This window comes from Bos indicus x Bos taurus, chromosome 28 (genome assembly GCF_003369695.1).
Source record: "Bos indicus x Bos taurus breed Angus x Brahman F1 hybrid chromosome 28, Bos_hybrid_MaternalHap_v2.0, whole genome shotgun sequence".
NCBI classification, from domain to species: Eukaryota; Metazoa; Chordata; class Mammalia; order Artiodactyla; family Bovidae; genus Bos; species Bos indicus x Bos taurus.
Window position 1 is genome coordinate 10,252,205 of NC_040103.1, and position 23,611 is coordinate 10,275,815.

A 23,611-nucleotide genomic window follows, 5' to 3' on the forward strand; every position below is an offset into this window, starting at 1 on the left:
TTATGTGGTATCTGCCCTCCTCTTTCAGTTTCCCATCCAGTGATCACCAGAACCCCTTTCCATTCACAGCTGCCAGAGCTGAAGTGTGCAGCGGCACGGGAGAGAGGTTCCGCATCTTCCGTGCTGAGAAAACATATGCTGTGAAGGCTGGAAGGTGGTATTTTGAATTCGAGGCGGTCACTGCTGGAGACATGCGAGTTGGCTGGTGCAGGCCAGGGTGTCAACCTGATCAGGAGCTTGGCTCAGATGAACGTGCCTTTGCTTTTGATGGCTTCAAGGTGAGTACGCTTTGCTGGGCGCGAGACACTGGAGTGTGTAGGTTCCTGCCTTTGTAGGCTACTGTGCACTAAGCATCCGCATGCTGTGAGCTCCACACTGCCTCACTGCACTTCCACTGGTTTTCCTTCTCATGGTCCAGCTTCCCAGGTGGCTCTGTGGTAAAGAATCTGCCTGCCAATGCAGGAGATGTGGGTTCAATCCCTGGGTCGGGAAGATGCCCTGGAGGAGAAGATGGGGACCCTCTCCTGTATCATTGGCTGGGAAATCCCATGGACAGAGGAGCCTGGCAGACTACAGTACTTGGGGTCACAAAGTGTCAAACACCAACCGAGCACACACACGTAATATTAATATTATGCTTTCCTGAACCCAAACTCAGAAAATAGTTTCTAGGAGAACTTCTGTCTTTGTAGTCTCAAAACATTTTGAGACATTTTGAGACCCCTCACCCTGAAAATTCAAGACTATTCAAAATTTAAGAAGTAAAATATTCTCTGTCATCTAAAAAAGATGAATCATCCTCATCTATCAAAAGCATTAAAAGTCTATATGCTAATGCAAAATATATCCATTTGACATAGCAATTCCATAGAAGGAATTTATCCTCAAGCAATAATTAATGATAGATATAAACATTTAATAGCCATAGTAATGCTGTTTGTTGTTTATAATCACCAAAAGTTTCCATTTTCAATGTTATGAGTCATTTTAATTTTTTCAGTTTGATGAAAGCTGGTAAGTTTCTTCTTTTTTGGTACATTGTTTATTTGTACATTATATAAATATTGAATGTTTACTTTTTCTGTATAAAATATTTTAAAATTAAAAATATGTATATATGGACATAACCACACTAGAAAATAATAGTCAGTTTTGGTTTATAAAGTTTTTGATATTTTATTCTTTTATCTTATTTTAATTTGCTAATTTTCTTCAGTAAATTTGTATTCCTTTGGAGGGAGCTTTTTTCCTAATTAAAGGAAAGAAAATTAAAATAAATCAGCAATTGTGAAGGTATTTGACATTTGGGTAGCCAGGTGTGTGTCTAGGAAAGCATTTTTGGACTAGAAATCAGTATTGTGTCTTCTAGGGCAACTGACCCATTTTGTTCTGAAATGTTACATTTCTTGAGTCCTATTTTCTATATCAGATAGAAAAATTTAACACTTTTTGGTACTTAATTTGGTTAAATAAATTTTAAAAAAGTACAGTGTATTATACTTTAGAAAAATCATTGTTTTGCAATGGTGAATATATTCTGTTATATATCAGTTTACAATGAAGATGATACATAGGGGAAAATAAAAAGATTTATCTGATAAAATACTATAATTTTGTATCTGTGAATCATTGGAATATACTTACAGATTCAAAGGTCACATTTATCAAGACTATGTTTCAAATGTATTTATGAGATTTCGCCTGTGTTACAGATAAAGCAGTGTTGACATATATATACAATTTTTGGCTTATTATTTCAGTAAATATCTTAAGAATATTTTTAAGTTTGATTCAAACCCTTTCTCATTTTAGTATATACTAAAATGCTTCTAGTTTTCTATTTAGCTAAAATGTGAGTGCCACTGGTTCCAAGAAATGGAATTTTATTTTGAAAGAGTTGAAAATTGGAATGTAATTTTCAACGATCGGTTCCCAGCTGATTCTCTGTTCATAATTCCCTGTATTTGGGGGAGTGGAGAAAAACAACTCATATCCTGGGATGTGTTCACTGTAGTGAGAAAAATAAATTTCGAAAGACACAGTTTTTCTTTTAACAGAAAGGATATAGGGTTTGATTTTTTAAAATAATACACTCTTAAATCATGAAGTAGCATTTGAGTTTTTCTCAACATTCAGTGACATATGATGTTAATGTCAAGGATTCAGAATCCCTGGGTACCTCCACATCACTTAGCGAGTTGCTGTAGACAGGTGAGCTGACTACATTTCTTCCGCCTGCTGCATTAGTACAAGGCTGCTGTGAATCGTGCCAGTAGCGGCGGGCGGTTGCTGTTCTGGCTTTTTCTGTGACAGTGACTCTTCTGTCTCCAGGCCCAGCGGTGGCACCAGGGCAATGAGCACTATGGGCGCTCTTGGCAAGCTGGCGACGTTGTGGGGTGTATGGTTGACATGACAGAACACACCATGATGTTCACACTGAATGGCGAAATCCTTCTTGATGATTCCGGTTCAGAGCTGGCTTTCAAGGACTTTGATGTTGGTGATGGTAAGTGTACTGCATCTTGTGTCGTTTTCAGGTTGGGATACAGGGAAGCTCTTTGTTCTGATGCCTCTTTACCAGCCATCTCAGTTTGAGGGTGAGCGAGCAAATGAGTTGCAGCTGTAAACCACAATGGTGCCCATAAGGCTTATTGGATCCAAAAGCCTTGAAATGACTTAAGCAGAAACTCTGTATTTCAGAGCTAGGATTCTGCTAAGGCATAAATGATTTTTATGAATGCGAATAAGAAAATACAATGGCAGGCAAAGGATAGTTTTCCACACATGTTAAATGTTCATTTAGAACTTCTTTGTTCAATCAGCTGCTTATAGCTTCTTTTCTTTCATTTCAAAAAATATATCAAAAGCCTTCTAGGCCCTCTGCTGAATTCTGAGACAACAGGAATGAAACATTGTCCTACCGTCATGCAGACAGTAGTTTAGCAGGACAAGTTTGCACCTGCACAATTTCTATTCCATGTATAAGTTCTAAAATAAATGCAGAAAATTCCATGGAAGCACAATGCAAGGTAGAGATACCTCTGCCTGTGGGGCTCTGAGATGACCTTGAAAAGGGTTGTAAGAGAAAGTCAAAGCTGTTTGTAAAAGAAATGAGAGGGTAGGTGTTTTTCAGGACAGTACTTTCAATGGGGTGGCCACTGTCATAACATGAGGTTCTTTGAATTTATATTAATTTAGAAGAAATAAAGTTAAAACTTGAGTTTCTTAATGGCACTTGCTACATTTCAAATGCTCAACAGGAGCCTGTGGTTAGTGGTGCCTAATTGAACAGGAGAGATACAGAACATTTAAATCATCAACAAAAATTCTATTGAATGGTGTTAATCTAGAGCATATAAACAAAATAACCTAACACTGTTTTTTGTTTTTCAAAATGACTGAATAGATCCTATTGGGGCTTCTCAGGTGACACCAGTGGTAAAGAACTCACCTGCCAATGCAGGAAATGTTAGAGATACAGATTTGATCCCTGGGTCTGGAAGATCCCCTGGAGGAGGGCATGGCAACCTACCCCAGTATTCTTGCCTGGAGAATCCCATGGACAGAGGAGCCTGGAGGGCTACAGTCCATGCAGTCAAAAAGAGTTGGATATAACTGAGTAATTGTTACTTGACTATATTAATTTATGTATATATAGTCTTGGATTTTAAGATGTACCTCAATCAATACTTTTAACAGTCTATAAATTTCTCACCAATCCTTAAAAAACCTTAGCCAGTTCATTATTTGCATTAAGTTCTATAGTTATTCATTAACTGAGCTTTTGAGCAGGTGTGCTGAGTCATGTCAGACTCTTTGTGACCCCAAGGATTACAGCCTACCAGGCTCCTCTGTCCATGGGATTTCCCAGGCAAGAATAATGCAGCTTATTACCATTTCCTCCTCCAAGAAATGTTCTTGGCCCAGGAATTGAACAGGTAAGGCCATATTTTTCAAGCAGGCATGACCCAAGGATTTGAGCAGGTGTGACCATAGATTTCAAACATAGATTTGTGAAAATAGTAGGAATTTTGCCTTTTTATAACTTGTTTTGAATACCTGTATCTCTGGGTAGTGGATGAGACTGGTGTTGAACGTTTGGCCTCTGTGCCGGTGCCAAATTGAACCTCTGAGACAGAGTTTGGGGTGAAGTAGAAAATAGCATTATTGCTTTGCAAGCAAAGTGGGGCACAGTGGGTTCCTTCCATCAGGAGGATGTGGTGAGGAGTTTAATGGTGATTGGTTCTAGGGTGGGGTTCCTGAGATCAGGGTGTGTGTGCATGGCGCCTGAATTTCTTCAATCTGATCTCAGGTAATCTGATGAGTATCTCTGGTTCCTTTAATCTGGAGTGCAGAATGCTGGCATCCTCCATTTGCTGGGGGTTTTGGTTCTGTGAAGAGTTGAAAGATATTTTTACGTGTGTCTTTTGAGGTAGAACCTGGACCCTGTCCCAAGGCTACACTATTGTTTCTTGGCTGTTCCTCTCTTGTCTCTGTATCCCCTCCCTTTCCTGATTAGCAACTGTTCGCATCTGCCCTTTGGAACTTGGGGTAGTTCAAGGAGGCCACAGTCTATTTCGTACAAACAAGAAATAGAGGACAAGGAAAGGATTCCAGCTCAGAAGCCCCGCAGGGTGCTCCCATTCTTCCCTTAACCTTCCATCACCTATCTCCCCTCCTCTGGTTTTGTTTTTGGGATATGAGTGTCAGCATATCACAGGGAAGGTGAGAGAGGGTGTTTTTTTCTGTGTAATGTCCATACTGTCCAGTACTATGGATATAACCTGAGGTTTTATTTCTATAATTGTTATTTTAAAATGCTTGCATATTATGCTTTTATTATTTTGAAGTTAAATTTTTAAAATGACTTTGTAGATTTTGCATGTTTAATTTATACCACATAGATTCATAGAATGATGTTAGAATTATAAAGAGCTTTCTGATGAATTATCTTAAAATTCTGTGGTCCATTCATTGGATTATTATTGGATGTGTTAGAAAGTATCATTTTGGTCTCCAAAGCAGGTGTTAAGTTTTATTTAGCCATGACCGTTAACTTTGTAAGGGCTAGTCATAATTTTAAACTTTCTGCCATTAAAAGGACTACAAAGCTTATCCATGCCTGTGACTTTCAAATGCTTTTTTTGGAAGTGGAATTTTTCCCTTTCCCTTCCAATTTACTTTACATAGCTGCTTCTTTTTTAAAAAATTGTTATTGGAGTATAGTTGATTTACAGTGGTGTGTTAGTTCCTGGTGTACAGCAAAATGAATCATAGATCCACCCTTTTTAAAAATTCTTTTCCCAAATGGCCCTTTACAAAGTACACTCTACTCAATACATAGCTTCTTAAAAAACTGCAATGGAACTGCTTTGGGTAAAAGTATAATATGAGGCCCTGAGTTGAGCTCTCTAACTTACCCATCACCACTGAGAGTGAGCCCTCGGGATGTCTACAGCTCAAAGGATTATATTAAAAAAACCTTTAATTTAGGTCAACCGGAGTATGCTGTGGTTGCTAAAGTATTAAAAAGGTTCATAAGTGCTCTTTTTCAGATTGTTCTTATACCTACCTTGTCTTTGTGTCTGTCCCGTGCTTGATTTGGTGTTTTTAAAGATCCCATAATTTCTTTTTGTTTCTGCAGAAATAGCTTAGTCACATGTAAAGCAATCAAAAGGACTATGTAATAAAATGGACAGAAAGTTTTCTCTCTATAAAACATATACACATATGTACACATACATGCATATGCACACTCTGCAGATCCCTATCTGATCAGCTCAGTAGACAACACGGCTAAATATATTTTGATGTCTCTGCCTTTTGTATAGTTTACATAGCTGAAATGATGGCTTGACCAGTATAAACTGTTTCTAGATAACATCAAAAGGAAAATTACAAAAATCTTTGAAAGACTGATGGGGTTATCCAGTTACATCCAGGTGGAGATATAGCCATCCAGTTAGTTCAAGGTGAGGATCTGGTTATTTCATAAAGGTGCAATTGAGGCTTTTCTAAAAGGCTACAGATCTCTTTCCCAAAGAGAAACTGCACTCTCCCTCAGTGACCACAGACTTGACCTTAAAGCTTGTATGTGATTTGAACAAAGAACAGATTGCTGAGACATACTGGCCTCTGGTAGAAGAACAAGATCTGTTAGTCTTTTAACTCCCATCAAAGGACCAGGACTTACGTGGTTAAGATCAAGAGTGTTACAGAGCTGTAGTCCTGGAGTGGAGTTTTCAGACTTTAAAAACTATTTCATCTATGTGGCAGATCCTCTTTTAGGATTCTTCCTTCGATTTGGATTAAAAAAAAACATCGCTTCAGAGCATCTGTAGATAAAATGAAGAGATTAATTGAATCTTCATTTTTCAAAGAGGCCTCTGGCTGTCATGTCAGCTGAGGAACAGTGCTGGCAAGTGCAGTTGCTGTCCCTGGTAAGGTTTTCTGTGAGCTCTTCCTTGTCTCTTCTCACCGTTAGACTGACGAACATTCAGGATCAAGCTTGGGAAGAGACCAGGAAAAGAGGTAGCAATACCCTCTATTGCAGACAGAATTCTCAGAGGACCTCTTAGAGTCCTGCTCCCTGGTAGACATGCCTTGTATAACCCTCTCTTCTTGAGTGCGGGCAGAATCTGAATGTGATGAGGTATAGCTTTGTGATTAGACGAGTAATCTGTTGGCTTTAAGCTAACCCAGCAGGGATTAACCATATGAGCTCAACCTAATCAAGTGAGCCCTTAAAAGAGGTTGGGTGCTTCTTGAAGTTGGAGAGATTCAGAGTATGAGATAAAATCTCCCAGACTTGAAGGAACAAACTGCTCTGGTATGAGAGGACCACATGGTGCAAATCTGAGAACAGCCCATGGTTGCTAACTCACAAGAAAAAGGGGATCTTGATCATACAACTACAGAGAATTGAATTACTTTAACAACCAAGGAGCTTGGAAGAGGACTCTGAGCTTCATATGAGAACGCAGTCCAGTCAGTATCTTGATTACATTCTATGACACTGACCAGAGAACCCCAATGATGCCGTACCTAGACTTGCTGACCTATAGAACTGTGCTATGCTTAATCACTCAGTTGTGTCCAACTTTTTGCGACCCTGTGAGCTGTAGCCCGCCAGGCTCCCCTGTCCATAGGGATTCTCCAGACAAGAATACTGGAGTGGGTTGCCATGCCCTCCTCTAGGGGATCTTCCCAACCCATGGATCGTGCCAGGTCTCCTGGATTGCAGGCAGACTGTTTACCATCTGAGCCACCAGGGAAGACCTATAGAACTAGGAAATAATAAGTGGACATTATTTTAAACTGCTATTGGTGGTGATTTGTTTCACAGCAATGGAAAACAAATTAATTGACCAATACAGTTTTAGTTTCAGCTGAACTTCCTATCAAAAGGCATCCTTGGTGCCTGTCTCTTCAGAATAGAACAGGAATTTTTGCTTGCTCACTGCTCCACCTCAAGCATGTCTCTTCATCAGGAATCTTTAGATATATTCCCCCTATCCATATCCAGTTAACTAATCAGGAGTTATTTTTTTTAATCATAAATCGTCTTTCTCATAACATAGAAGATGTTCTAACTTCTACTCACAGAGGCCTAGTAGCCAATCAAACTAAGATGCGTGCTGTATAGCAGGGACCTGAAAGGAGGTCTCCTGACTCATCCAGAGTCTGTTTCATCTTACCAAAGGCAGAGTTTATTCCATATCAAATTTGGGACTAAAGTTTTTTTGTTTTTTAAGTGATAATTTTTATATGGAGCATTTCTTGATGCACTTCCTCCGGAGACCAGTGGAAGTAATTCTTACCATAATGGACAAGAACAGGGCTAGTGGAGAATAAATATATTATTATATATCTTAACAACATTGTTCTTTTGATGCTTTACTAGCCAATATATTTATGTCTGAGCTGACATTCTCTATAGCAATAAGAAGAAGTTAATGAAGATGGAAAAATATCCCAAGTCAAGTATGGCACAGATATAAAGATGGGTAGATGTAAGAAAAATTTAAATATAGAGTATTTATAAACTCTTTTAGTACTTTAGTATAGTCTTGTGTTAAAAAGTGTCTATTCCTGAACTGATTTTCAAACTTTTAATATGACAAGGAAAAGAAATTGGCAATGGTATGAACTGGAATAAGAGGAACAACAATCTGTATTTGCAGATAATCATTTGCAGGGAAAACCCTAAAGCAGGGGTCGCCAACCCCCAGGCCATGACTGGTACCAGTCCACCACCTGGTAGGAACCAGGCCACACAGCAGAAAGTGAGCGATGGGGCGGACAAGCAAAGCTTCATCTGTCATTCTCCATGGTTCTCATTACTGCCTGAACCACCCTCTGCCTTTTCCACAATTTTTTTGTGGAAAAATTGATGTCCACAAAACTGGTCCCTGGTGGCAAAAAGGTTGGGGACCGCTGCCCTTAAAGAAGCTACAGATATTACTAGGAATAATTGGAAGATTTAGCAAGCTATCATTTCTACACCAACAGAAAACCTGCAACACTAAATGGAAAACTCCATTTACAGTAATATTAGGAGTTTTCAGTAGTCACTAGGTATCACTCTAATAAGGTATACAATACTTTTATAGAGAAAATCATTAAACTTTATTGAGAGATAGAATGTATTGTAAGATTGATCATATATAATCAGCTGATCTTTGACAAGGATACCAAAAACATAGAGTCAGAAAAGATTCATCTTTTCTATAACTGGTGTTGGGATAATAGGATATTCATAAGCAAAGAATGAAATTGGACCCTTACATAATTCTGAACCATACAGAAAATGTTTCTGTGACTGTGTACAACATGATTTTGGGCTATACATAAAAATCAACCCCAAATGGATTAAAGACTTCATCATAAGACTTGAAACTTTAGCACTCTTAAGAGGAAAACATAAAGGAGAAGCTTTTCATAGTGGCCTTGGCAATGATTTTATTCAGCAGGAACAGTCAACAAAAGGAAAAATGAAGAAGTAGAATTAAACTAAAAACTTTTTGTACAACAAAGGAAACTATTAACACAATGAAAAAGCAACCTATGGAATGGGAGAAAATATTTGCAAGTCACGTATCTGATAAAGGGTAATCCAAAATAAAGAATTCCTGCAGCTCATTCAGTTCATTTCAGTTCAGTTGCTCAGTTGTGTCCAACTCTTTGCAACCCCATGAATCGCAGCATGTCAGGCCTCTCTGTCCATCACCAACTCATGGAGTTCACTCAGACTCACGTCCGTCAAGTCAGTGATGCCATCCAGCCATCTCATCCTATGTTGTCCCCTTCTCCTCCTGCCCCCAATCCCTCCCAGCATCAGAATCTTTTCCAATGAGTCAACTCTTTGCATGAGGTGGCCAAAGTACTGGAGTTTCAGCTTTAGCATCATTCCTTCCAAAGAAATCCCAGGGCTGATCTCCTTCAGAATGCACTGGTTAGATCTCCTTGCAGTCCAAGGGACTCTCAAGAGTCTTCTCCAACACTACAGTTCGAAAGCATCAATTCTTCCACGCTCAGCCTTCTTCACAGTCCAACTCTTACATCCATACATGACCACAGGAAAAACCATAGCCTTGACTAGACGGACCTTTGTTGGCAAAGTAATGTCTCTGCTTTTCAATATGCTATCTAGATTGGTCTTAACTTTCCTTCCAAGGAGTAAGCATCTTTTAATTTCATGGCTGCAGTCGCCATCTGCAGTGATTTTGGAGCCCCAAAAAATAAAGTCTGACACTGTTTCCACTGTTTCCCCATCTATTTCCCATGAAGTGATGGGACCAGATGCCATGATCTTCGTTTTCTGAATGTTGGGTTTTAAGCCAACTTTTTCCACTCTCCTCTTTAACCTTCATCAAGAGGCTTTTTAGTTCCTCTTCACTTTCTGCCATAAGGATGGTGTCATCTGCATATCTGAGGTTACTGTTATTTCTCCCAGCAATCTTGATTCCAGCTTGTGCTTCTTCCAGCCCAGCATTTCTCATGATGTACTCTGCATATAAGTTAAATAAGCAGGGTGACAATATATAGCCTTGATGTACTCCTTTTCCTATTTGGATCCAGTCTTTTGTTCCATGTCCAGTTCTAACTGCTGCTTCTTGACCTGCATGTAGGTTTCTCAAGAGGCAGGTCAGGTGGTCTGGTATTCCCATCTCTTTCAGAATTTTCCACAGTTTATTGTGATCCACACAGTCAAAGGCGTTGGCATAGTCAATAAAGCAGAAATAGATGTTTTTCTGGAACTCTCTTGCTTTTTGTTGGCAAAATGTTGGCAATTTGATCTCTGGTTCCTCTGCCTTTTCTAAAACCAGCTTGAACAACTAGAAGTTCACAGTTCATGTATTGCTGAAGCCTGGCTTGGAGAATTTTGAATGTTACTTTACTAGCGTGTGAGATGAGTGCAATTGTGCGGTAGTTTGAGCATTCTTTGGCATTGCCTTTCTTTGGGATTGGAATGAAAACTGACCTTTTCCAGTCCTGTGGCCACTGCTGAGTTTTCCAAATTTGCTGGCATATTGAGTGCAGCACTTTCACAGCATCATCTTTCAGGATTTGGAATAGCTCAACTGGAATTCCATCACCTCCACTAGCTTTGTTCGTAGTGATGCTTTCTAAGGCCCACTTGACTTCACATTCCAGGATGTCTGGCTCTAGATGAGTGATCACACCATCGTGATTATCTGGGTTGTGAAGATCTTTTTTGTACAGTTCTTGTGTGTATTCTTGCCACCTCTTCTTAATATCTTCTGCTTCTGTTAGGCTCATACCATTTCTGTCCTTTATTGAGCCCATCTTTGCATGAAATGTTCCCTTGGTATCTCTGATTTTCTTGAAGAGATCTCTAGTCTTTCCCATTCTGTTGTTTTCCTCTATTTCTTTGCATTGATCTCTGAGGAAGGCTTTCTTATCTCTTCTTGCTGTTCTTTGGAACTCTGCATTCAGATGCTTATATCCTTCCTTTTCTCCTTTGCTTTTCGCTTCTCTTCTTTTCACAGCTATCTGTAAGGCCTCTCCAGACAGCCATTTTGCTTTTTTGCATTTCTTTTCCATGGGGATGGTCTTGATCCATATCTCTTGTACAGTGTCATGAACCTCAGTCCGTAGTTCATCAGGCGCTCTATCTATCAGATCTAGGCCCTTAAATCTATTTCTCACTTCCACTGTATAATCATAAGGGATTTGATTTAGGTCATACCTGAATGGTCTAGTGGTTTTCCCTCCTTTCTTCAATTTAAGTCTGAATATGGCAATAAGGAGTTCATGATCTGAGCCACAGTCAGCTCCTGGTCTTGTTTTTGTTGACTGTATAGAGCTTCTCCATCTTTGGCTGCAAAGAATATAATTACTCTGATTTCGATGTTGACCATCTGGTGATGCAGCTCATTAGTAAAACCCTAAACCAACAAAAACCAAATAACCCATTTTAAGAATAAGCAAAGAAACTGAATAAATAGGAAGAGGTTCTCTATGTTACTAATCACCAGGGATTGCAAATCAAAACCACAATGAGATATCACCTTACACCTGCAAAAATATGTTAAAAAAAAACCCTAAAAATAACAAATGTTGGTGAGAGTATGGGAAAAAGGAGTCCCTGGTACACTATTCGTGAGAATGAGAATTGGTGCAGCTGCTATGGAAAACAGTATGGAGGTTCCTCAAAAAATTTAAAATATACCACGTGATCTAGCAATCCCACTTTGGGATATAGACCAGAAGGAATAGAAATTAGGATCTCAAAGAGATCCCTGCACTCCCATGTTCACTGCAGGATTACTCACAATAGCCACAACCTAAATGCAATTTTGGAGAAGGCAATGGCACCCCACTGCAATTCTCTTGCCTGGAAAATCCCATGGACGGAGGAGCCTGGAAGGCTGCAGTCCATGGGGTCGCTGAGGGTCGGACACGACTGAGCGACTTCACTTTCACTTTTCACTTTCATGCACTGGAGAAGGAAATGGCAACCCACTCCAGTGTTCCTGCCTGGAGAACCCCAGGGACGGGGGAGCCTGGTGGGCTGCCGTCTCTGGGGTCGCACAGAGTCGGACACAACTGAAGCAACTTAGCAGCAAATGCAGTTTAGGTTGTGGTATTGTGATGCAATTGCAAGCAACCTAAATGCCTGTGGATAGATGAATGAGTAAAGAAAGTGTCTGTGGTATTTTTTTGTGGCAATTCTAGGAAATGAATACATGACCCCCCTCTATACTTACATCCCTAGTACCATTCTTAATTTACACTTAATGTTAAGAGCTTCATGTTACCAGTAGTTTGAAGAGTTAATCATATCCTTAATTTAAAGCAAGGAAGAGAATTATTTAACATCTTGCCAGATGGTAAAAGAATAGTTATCTTGTTTAGAGATTCCCTGCATTTTACAAAGCAGGCTGTGAGTACGTATCTTGTGTAAGTGTCTCATTACACTGGAGCTTTTTCAAGCCTGTCAGCTCTTCTGTTAATCACCTCTGGGCCCTCAGGTTTTATACCTGTAATGATTATAATCAAATCCAGAAAGGGTGCTTTTGATTCTGTATCTAAAACTTGAAAGGACAGTGAGCAAAATTCAATTCCTGGTGCTGAGACTGCATGGGATTCCTTTCCTCGGGAGAAAACAGAAAGAATATTTTTAATAATTAAAATAGCTGCATAGCTTTAGGCAGAAAGGACCGCTAAAGGAAAAGGGAGGGATAGCTTTCCGTTATTGATTTTATTATGCTGCCTTAAAAAAAGAAAGAAAAAGAGTAGAGAAAGTTAGCAGTCTATCTTACAATATTATTTTACTCTCATTTGAAGTACAAACTGTTCGGTGGATATGTATGACTCATCCAGTGTAGCTATCAACATGGTGTGAATTAAGGTTGGGTCTGTCCTGTCCCAAATACCTACTGCCTTTCTGACTCCATCATAACATGTGTCCTTTCTGTAGCTGGTACCAACCTGCACAGCCTGTTCTTGATACAGAACTGGAACCCAGGTTCACAACAGACCCGGGAAAGTAACATTTTTGGGAATCTCCCCACTTGAAAATAGTGCTTCCCTTGTAGCTCACCACTAAAGAACCCACCTGCAGTGCAAGAGACCCTGGTTCGATTCCTGGGTCTCAAATATCCCCTAGAGAAAGGATAGGCTACCCACTCCAGTATTCTTGGGCTTCCCTGGTGGCTCAGCTGGTAAAGAATCTGCCTGCAGTGTGGGAGACCTGGGTTCAACCCCTGGGTTGGGAAGATCCCTTGGAGAAGGGAATGGCTACCCACTCTAGTATTCTGGCCTGGAGAATTCCATGGACTGTATATCCATGGGGCCACAAAGAATGGGACACGACTGAGCAACTTTCACTTTTTTTTTTTTTTTTTTTTTTACTTTCCTCTTAAAAATAAGTGCTTGTTGAAAGAACGAAGAAATTAGGACTATGAGTCACTGCAGTGAGGCAATCCAAATAGCTGAGATAATGGATTGGGACACTAGATATTTTGAGTGTAGATAAGGACATTTAGTTATAAAGTGATAGACAAACTCTAAAGAATATGAAGATGTTGGAAACTAGCATAAACAGTTTCATAGTTTTGTCTAGAATCAAAAAGGAACACTATCCTAGAAACTCTGGATTTTTCCAGGAATAACTCTTAAAATATGTTGTACATTACATGGAATACTTTTAAGAACTGAGGAGATTCTGGGACTTCCCTGGTGGTCCAGTGGTTAAGACTCTGCACTTCCAACACAGGGGACATGAGTTCAATTCCTGGTCAGGGAAGATCCATATGCCTTGTGGCCAAAAAATAAAGTTTTTTAAATGTAAGATTTTTAATCTTTACAGTAAATTTTCAGATTATTATTTAGTATGTATTTTGAGCTTGTGTGTATATAATCTAAATAGCTTGTCATTTGGGGAAATTCATTGTGAAATGATTGATTGATTCAGTGAAAATCAAACTAACCTAAGCTGACCAGTTAGTTGACAGTTAAATTTTATATATTGATAAACAGAGGAAATTTCTACCTTACAGAGCATTTTGAGAATGAATAAAGTTGGTGGATGGTTAATAAAATAACTTGTATACATAATTACCTCTGTGAAAATTGGAAGTTTTGCATATTTTTAATATAACTTGGAGGTACTAGAAGGAATTATATAGATGTACAACACCAGAAGCTTATTATTTGTAAATACAGTAAAGCCAAACAGCAAGATTTAGGGTTTAAATTATACAGAAAAGGTCAAGGAGTCAGGATAAAGGATGTCAGACCTTGTGTATATTAAACATTCTTTTTTTCTGGATTTGAACTGATGGAGAGAATGGGATGGTTTTATTTATTTTTTTAAGTTCATTGCAATTTTTCTGTAAGATGGTACAAAAAACCCTGAACTTTTGGTATATAATTTTACTATTTATTTATTTTTGGCAATGCTGTGTCTTTGTTCCTATGCAGGCTTTTCTCCAGTTGTGGCAATCAGGGCCTACTCTTTCCTTGCAGTGTGCGGGCTTCATTGTGGTGGCTTCTTTTGCTGCAGAGCACAGGCTTTAGGGTGCACGGGCTTCAGTAGTTAGGGCATGTGGGCTCAGTAGTTGGGACTCCCAGGCTCCAGAACACAGGCTCAACAGTTGTAGCACACAGACTAAGTATCTCTGCACCCTGTGAGATCTCCCCAGATCAGGGATCAAACCAGTGTCTCCTACATTGGCAGGTGGATTTGTTACCACTGAGCCACCAGGGAAGCCCTGTGGTGGCTTTCAAGGTCAAAAATAGAAGTCCTGGAAGAAGGTATGGGAATGTCCCTGTTGTGCCAGCATTGGTGTTACGATGTCCTGCACTAAAGATGCATTTGCATCATGGGAAATTCCCTAAGACCTCACGTAGCATGATTTCTTATATCATTTTCAAAGCCAAAACGGAATAGAGGCAACAAATATCAGGTCCTGGCTTCTAGATCCAGTTCTGAAAAATAATACTTGCTATATGGTCTTGGGCATATAGTCTTCTGTTTTCATTTCCTTAAAAAAAAAAAAAAAAAAAAAAACACTAATTGGAAACGGTCTTTTCATACCTCTTTGAAAGTTCTAAAGATCTCAGAAATCTAAGGCAAATAATTTTTGTTTTACATTCCCTATCAGCATTCTTGAGTCAAATTTTAGCATTCCATTTAACTAACTATAGGACCTTAGACAGAATAATTTAACATCTTAGTTGTTTCCTCACCTTGAAAAATGGGGTTAATATTTAATAATAGATGGAAAGGTGCTATATATAATCGGGCACATAGTAGACCATTAGTAAATGTTGCCTTTCGTTCTGATCAAATAATTCAGATCTACACATTAGTATAATATTAGCCATTTTTATCTGCTTTTGTCTGTTTAGTTTAGGTTATAAATGTGGATTTCTACCTGAACTTCAGAAATTCCAAAATCTGAAATTGTGTATTCTTAGGAAAAGCTGGTAGGCTTGTGATCTACTTTATATTCTTTTAATTCTGGCTCCCACCACAGATTTTACACCCACATCCCGCCCCCACACCCTTGTGACTGCCAGTTTCTCTGCTGGACTTGCATGCTCCCAGCATACCCCTCTGCTCAGGAGTGAGGTGGCTCATCGAGGGAGAAAGTTAAAATTTGCTGAAGCCATCTGTCTTCTGGTGGAGGAAGCAATTTAGCCATAAGTTGTAGCTACTGTTTTAACAGATTTACAAATAGTTAGGGCGGGTTTGGCACAGGCCCAAGTAACCAACTGGACTCATGTGTACTAATTTAAGACCCACTGCCAGGAAGAAAACTTCCTTTAGATACATCAGACTTTGTTATTTGCAGGATGTCAGTTAAGGTAACTGGAATAGAAGAGGGAGAACACAGGGGACAGAAAGGCAGGACTGATATTTTACCTGTGCTGAGGGAGGTGTGTGCGTGAATTTGTGGAAATCTGTTTCATTGGGTTGGAATCTTTTTGAGTTCAGCTCACCTCACGTTATTAAAGAATTGAACTTCAACTGTCATGTTTTACTGTGGACAATTATTAAGAGTGAGGTCATTTATCAACTTCTGTTATTTATGGTAAAACATCAGTCTTGATAACTTTTATGACTTCCTGATGTTATGTATATTGATAACTCTTTATTTACTTATTATCTGCCTTCTCTACATAAAGGTAAGATTTGGTAAGGCAGGGGCTCCTTTTTGTCCCGTTCACAACTGTATCTCCAATGCATAGAACAGTGGTTGGCATGTGGTCAGTATACATTACATATTTGCCAAATGGAGGGACTGGATACAGTGTTTGAATGCTGAAAACTTAGAGCAGGAGTTGGCAGACTAAGGCCTGAGGGCCACATCCACCCTGTCTCCAGTTTTTGTGAGTAAAGTTTTATTTAAACACATCCATGCCCCTTTGTTCACAGACTATTTGTAGTTGCACTGCAACTCAGGCTTGAGTAATTTTGACAGAGACTGTATGATCCGTGAAACCGAAAATCTCTACTCTTCTCAGTCATGTCCGACTCTTTGCGACCCCATGAATTGCAGCACGCCAGGCCTCCCTGTCCATCACCAACTCCCGGAGTTCACTCAGACTCACGTCCATCGAGTCAGTGATGCCATCCAGCCATCTCATCCTCTGTCGTCCCCTTCTCCTCCTGTCCCCAATCCCTCCCAGCATCAGAGTCTTTTCCAATGAGTCAACTCTTCGCATGAGGTGGCGTGGACTCTGAGATCTGGCACCCCTGGGGTTCTTTTCTGATCACTTAGCTGTGATTTAAACTGAGATTGGAATTCAGTCACTGGGAAAAGATAATAATGATTCTTGTCTCAATGAATGATTGTTAATGGTCACTGAGATGAAGCGTTAGATAAACACTCAGGGAATTAGCTGCTGTTAGGGAGCCCTGTGTGGTAAGCATTTGTTTGCAGGACACTGGCCACATGGAAGTGACCAAGGCCTGGCAACTGAAAAGTACCTGGAGTTCTTCTCCTCTCTGTTTGCTCTGATACTATTATCATCTAGTCATTCCTGCTGTAAGATGCTCGTTTTAAACACATAGTTTTTAGAAATAACCACTGTTTTATTATCATGCTGTGCTGTGTAGTAGCTAAGTCGTGTCTGACTCTTTGTGACCCCATGGACTGTAGCCGCCAGGCTCCTTCATCTGTGAGATTTCCCAGGCGTGAATACTGGGGTGGGTTGTCATTTCCTTCTCCAGCGGATCGTCATAGTTGCTACTGAAACTGCATCTTCAGAGGTCAGAACACAATTTAATTTTTATTAGGTTCTACCTCATTTAAATTAAAAAGAGAAAGAAATAGCATAATTTCTACTTGTGGATGTACTTTCACAAGTATATTCCCCTAAAGGAGACCAAAATGCTAAAGCAAAACAAAACAAAACAAAAAAACCCTACTGCTATAAGCTGATGAAAAATTATTTTCATTTATCTTTCACAAGATTAATACATTTTTGAACATTTGTAAAAGATAAAGGATTATAATAAAAATGGTTAAAATCATGTTTCTACTACCCAGAGAGAAATTTGGTTTTTAATGTGTTTTCTCCCATTTAAAAGTTGGAGGTGTAAAAATAATTTTCTTTTGCCACCTTAATTTGATAAATATTGCCGTAAGGCATAAAAACATTTTAAGCATAACTTTTGATATTTTTACTAATTTTGTATTTTAAGAAATATCAGCCTTTTCGAGAAGTGCAAAAATAGTGCAGTGAACACTTGTATATGCCTCACCTGGAATAACCCGTTTTACAGTGTTGCCAGGTTAGTTTTATTTCCCTCTACAGTTTTATTTTTGTGAGTCCTAAACATGATTTTTAGTGACTGTACCTATTTAATCTTGTGTGTGTATCATAATTAGCCATGCTCTTATTATGGCTATTTAGTTTCTTTTACCTTTTTTTTCCCATTTAAAATTAGTTTAATGAACATACACGTCAAGTACTATACATACAGGATCTTGTTTTTAAAACCATAACCGTATTGCATAGATATTACAGAAGCAAAGATTAGAGCTTGGAGAGTTTAAGTAACTTGCCAAGAAGCAGTAGAGCTGAAACTTGAATCCAGGTCCGTTGGATTCCAAACTCTGTTTTTAGTCACTTCCTAGTACTGCCTGTCTGCCCTCTACTAGATGTTAGGTCTTCTGCAAAATCTTCCTGACTTCATCTCTCTACTCTTCCTGGTCTCTTGTCACTCCCTCTTTCTCAGTGGGTCAGTAGGCTATCTTGGCTTCACTCCTTCACTTGTCTCCCCATCATATTAGACTGTGAGAACCTTTTAGCTGGGTCTGTGTTAGTCACTTAACATTTCTGGTTTCTGGCACACAGTAGCTGCTCAAAAAACTTGAATAAAGGAAATGAATAGTTGAAAGTATCTTTTTTTTTTAAAGTTAGTGGAGTATAGTTGATTTACACATTGTGATAGTTTCAGGTATACAGCAAAATGATTCAGTTATACATATATTCATTCTTTTTCAGATTCTTCTCCCATATAGGTTATTACAGAATATTGGGTACAGTTAGTAATGCAAGTTACTAAATTACACTTGATCACTCTTGTACTAGTATAATTTTGTCAGCAGGATTTCTGGTACTGAGCTCAGTGCAAACTCACTAGCATTGAGAATTTGAACTTCAATAACTTGAAGAACATGTATTTGAACCATCTTACATCCCCATCATTCTTCCACATTTCTGTATCCCATTTTCTTAAATGAATATTTTTACACACACTATCACTTCTTTTCATAATAAGATATATATTCATTTAAAAATTATGAAATTGAGAGACATAAAAAGAGAAAAAAGTATTAAAACTTCCAAAGTTCTGAAACTTTTTTGATTAAAAAAAACTTCTTGTGTTTTTGCATCTTTAAAAGTAATCCATGGGTTGCCTCTTTCTTTATTGAAGTAATATTTACTATGACTATTTCCTAAATATTAATGAACCTTTGTAAAACAGATTTTCAAAAGTTAAGTAGTATACCTTGGAAAAGAAAAAACATACTTATTGTCCAAACAATATTCTAGGATTCTAAATATAGTCATAGTTAACAGTCTAGGAAATAAATCTTTGGACACAGCAATAAGTACTTGATTTTTTAGATGAAAACATCAGACATGCAAATACATACCAGACATACAGAAAAGTTCAGATATTAATATATAAATACCCGATATCTATACAGATATTTTTAGGTATTCAATAACTTCACTTTTAGGGTAGTAACTCCATCTACACATAAAGTGATTAGAAAGAAAGAAATGTTTAGCATCAGAGGAGATATTTCTATCTTGATATCCCCTAGTTAGGTTTGCCAGTTTGTGCCCATGTAGTTTAAACTCTCTCAGATCTATTGTATTTATTCTTTTGATTCCTCTGGGGACGCTTATTTCCTTGACTTCATCATCAAGAACTGGCACAGCTACAGACACAGCTGTGGCTTTTTTAATTTTAACTAGAAGCTCATCATTCACACTTCCTTGAACCCAGCTGGATGTGTTCATGCTTCCTGGTTGGTAGCACTGTGATACAACCGTTTATTTAAGTATATACTGATGATACACACTGGGTGAAATCCTTATGAATTATCAGATGTTATTTCTATTGTCTTGTGCTGTTTGGAGTTATACATTGCTTTTGGGCTTGCTCAGTCATGTCCAACTCTTTGTGACCCTTTGGACTGTAGCCTGCCAGGCTCCTCGGTCTGTGGGATTCTCCAGACAAGAATACTGGAGTGGGTTGCCATTTCCTCCTCCAGGGGATCTTTCTGACCCAGGGATCAAACTTGCATCTCCTGCATTGGCAGGAAGATTCTTTACTACTAAGCAACGTGGGAAGCCCAGTACAGTGCTTTCACTGCCGCTAATTTCAACAAGGAAAGGAGTGGACATCATAATGGTAGAAATTTGGTATTTTGTTCATGGGATCCTCTGCTTCTTTGATCTACAAGTTAGAGCGTCTCATTTGTAGTCTGCATCCCAATACTGACCTTGTTTATTGTGCTGGCTGTTTGAAATTTCATGTAAAGTATAGCAGAAAGAAATTCAGTTCAGTTTAGTCTCTGAGTCATGTCTGACTCTGCGACCCCATGGACTGCAGTACACCAGGCCTCCCTGTGCATCACCAACTGTCAGAGTCCACCCAAACCCATGTGCATTGAGTCGGTGATGCCAGCCAACCATCTCATTCTCTGTCGTCCCCTTCTCCTCCTGCCCTCAATCTTTCCCAGCATCAGGGTCTTTTACAATGGGTCAGTTCTTTGCATCAGATGGCCAGTGTATTTGAGTTTCAGCTTCAACATCAGTCCTTCCAATGAACACCCAGGACTGATCTCCTTTAGGATGGACTGGTTGGATCTCCTTGCAGTCCAAGGGACTTTCAAGAGTCTTCTCCAACACCACAGTTCAAAACTAATACAATATTGTAAAGTTAAAAAATAAAATTAAAAAAAAATACAATATCAACAAAACAAAATTAGAAAATCTATTTAAAAAAAAAGCATCAATTCTTTGGTGCTTAGCTTTCTTTATAGTCCAACTCTCACATCCCTACATGACCACTGGAAAAACCATAGCCTTGACTAGATGGACCTTTGTTGGCAAAGTAATGTCTTTGCTTTTTAATATGCTGTCTAGGTTGGTCATAACTTTCCTTCCAAGGAGTAAACGTCTTTTAATTTCATGGCTGCAGTCACCATCTGCAGTGATTTCGGAGCCCCCGCCCCCCAAAATAAAGTCAGCCACTGTTTCCCCATATATTTACCATGAACTGATGGGACCGGATGCCATGATCTTCGTTTTCTGAATGTTGATCTTTAAGCCAACTTTTTCACTCTCCTCTTTCACTTTCATGAAGAGGCTCTTTAGTTCTTCGCTTTCTGCCATAAGGGTGGTGTCATCTGCATATTTGAGGTTTTTGAGAGTACATAAATGCTGCATCTGCTGAAATACATCATCTCAGCCCCTTACCAGGCAGTTAATTTCAAAGAATTTAAAAAATTAACATAATTAATGGGGTTTCCCTTCTTTATTTAATAGTGGAAAGATTAACCCTGCCACACATTAAAATGTTTGTTTCTTCATTTCTCATTGCTGTTGTTTTGATTTAGTTTCTTGTTAACTTTTAACTTAGTTTTTGATTTCATATCTTATTTATGTTAATTATGCATTACCCTTCTTAAGCTATACCAACAGTGATATTGAAGGGAATGGGACAGATGAGTTTCAGCAGGATTTTAGCAACTACTTCAAAATTTTTATTTATATGTATATTTTTGATGCTTAGATCTAGGAAACTCTAGGAAAGAAAACAGACAAAATTCTCTTCAAAGATCAAAAGCAGCTATCAGTGAATGAAAACCTTTGAAAATGTTGTCTCCAACGTTCTTTTTTTTTTCTTTGCATTACATGTAAAGAAATGTATAGCTTAGTTGTGTTTTGTGTTTACACATTTCAGGCTCTGTAGCACAATTTGGCTCTTCTTTCTCACATTCCCCGTGCAAAGAGTCACCTGCACCTCGGAACTCGGGGATTGTGGGGTGGGGACTTTGCTCACTGAGATCCCTGGAGGACTTGGGGGATGCTTAGCCATTATCTCATTTTACAGAAGAAGTTTAAGGTGAAAGAAGGCACTTACCCAGAGCCCACATTTACTGAAATACAATGCAAAGGGCAAATACTGGTCTTCTGATCCTCACATTGAAGACCCTATATGCGAGACAGCAAAAGAGACAGATATAAAGAACAGACTTTTGGACTCTGTGGGAGAAGGTGAGGCTGGGATGATTTGAGAGAATAGCATTGAAACATGTATTTTATCATATGTGAACTAGATCACCAGCCCAGGTTCGATGCATGAGACAGGGCGCTAAGGACTGGTTCACTGGGATGACCCTTGAGGGATGGGATGGGGAGGGAGGTGGGAGGAGAGTCAGGATAGGGAACACATGTACACCCATGGCTGATTCATGTGAAATGTATGGCAAAACCCACCACAATATTATAAAGTAATTAGCCTCCAATTAAAAGAAAAAAAAAAGACTTAGTGTCTGTGGCTTGTTGTTTTTGCCTTGGGGTGACAGCTCTCATAAAGGTAAGAGTTCTGGAGTGATACTTTTGGTAATTCCATACTGAAAGGATTTTATATGAACGATCCTAAAATTTTTGATGTGTATTTTTTTCTTCCCAGGATTCATACCTGTGTGTAGCCTGGGAGTGGCTCAAGTGGGCAGGCTGAACTTTGGAAAGGATGTCAGCACCTTGAAATATTTCACCATCTGTGGCTTACAAGAGGGCTATGAACCATTTGCCGTTAACACAAATAGGGATATTACCATGTGGCTGAGCAAGAGGCTTCCTCAATTTCTCCAAGTTCCATCAAACCATGAACATATTGAGGTTTGCTTTTTCTTTAAAACTTGGACCATCAGCCAAAACCAGGAGTGGGAGTTCCTACTTAGACAATTACTGTCATTTACTTAAAATAATGGTTCTAATGTTCCATTATAGGCGAATCTAAGGATAGAATTACCCTCTGATTTTAGGTACTGTGTGAGAGGCTGATTAGACTGATTAACTGTGGTTGAGCCTGGAATAACTTTGTGGTTAATTTGCATTTAATTTATAGTTGGTCCTCTGCTTCTGCGGATTCAACCAACCGTGGATTATGTAGTACCCTTGGTAGTGTTTCCCCTTGAAAATATCCACATCTTAGTGGATCCAAGCAGTTCAAACCTTCATTGTTCAGGGTCAACTGTATGCAATTCTTTTTTTAATATATATACATGTATTGGCAATGACAGGCTCAATCTGAGTATATACAGTTGTAACGTGAATTTCCCAGATTGTCTTCTGAGTTAGCAGAACTGTAAGCATATCCTTACACAGCCATCCCTATGTTTAATGATCTCATTTATAAAATTATGCCATGAGTAGGCCATGTCTGGAGTTTTAAAGGTGTGATGCACTTTTAAAGGGGTTTTGGAATCAGGAAGTCAACAGTGCTGAGCATCTGAATGATTGCTTCTTCATTTGCTAGGTGACCAGAATAGATGGCACCATAGACAGTTCCCCGTGTTTAAAAGTCACTCAGAAGTCCTTTGGCTCTCAGAACAGCAGCACGGATATCATGTTTTATCGTCTGAGCATGCCCATCGAGTGTGCAGAGGTCTTCTCCAAGACTGCAGCTGGAGGGATCCCTGGCACCGGGCTCTTTGGGCCCAAGAATGATCTGGAGGATTATGATGTGGATTCAGACTTTGAGGTTCTCATGAAGACAGCTCACGGCCATCTGGTGCCAGATCGAGGAGATAGAGACAAAGAAGCTACAAAACCAGAGTTTAATAACCACAAGGATTATGCTCAGGAAAAACCCTCTCGTCTGAAACAGAGGTCACTGATATATGCAAAATGATTTTTAGAGTTTTTGTAATTTTAATTTTTTAAATGATTTTAAATATGTAGTGATTCTGTGGGGTCACAGGAGAGGGCAGTAGAGGGTAAGGGATGTCCAAAGTCAATTTTTTCCACCTCTTCTTCCTTCTTTATGTACCAGGGATTCCACAGAAGAATAAAGCAGCCTGTTTGCCCTCTGATTTGT

At 39.0% G+C, this 23,611-nt stretch overlaps 1 protein-coding gene across 1 annotated transcript in view; it reads left to right on the plus strand.

Moving 5' to 3' along the window:
• RYR2 (ryanodine receptor 2) overlaps nt 1-23,611 on the plus strand; it is an 830,352-nt gene that overhangs the window by 532,356 nt on the left and 274,385 nt on the right. Inside the window, exons 28-31 of the mRNA XM_027531123.1 lie at nt 70-278; nt 2,332-2,506; nt 22,202-22,410; nt 23,051-23,403. Of these exons, the coding sequence (XP_027386924.1) occupies nt 70-278; nt 2,332-2,506; nt 22,202-22,410; nt 23,051-23,403 (946 nt within the window). The remainder of the gene's footprint in view (nt 1-69; nt 279-2,331; nt 2,507-22,201; nt 22,411-23,050; nt 23,404-23,611) is intronic.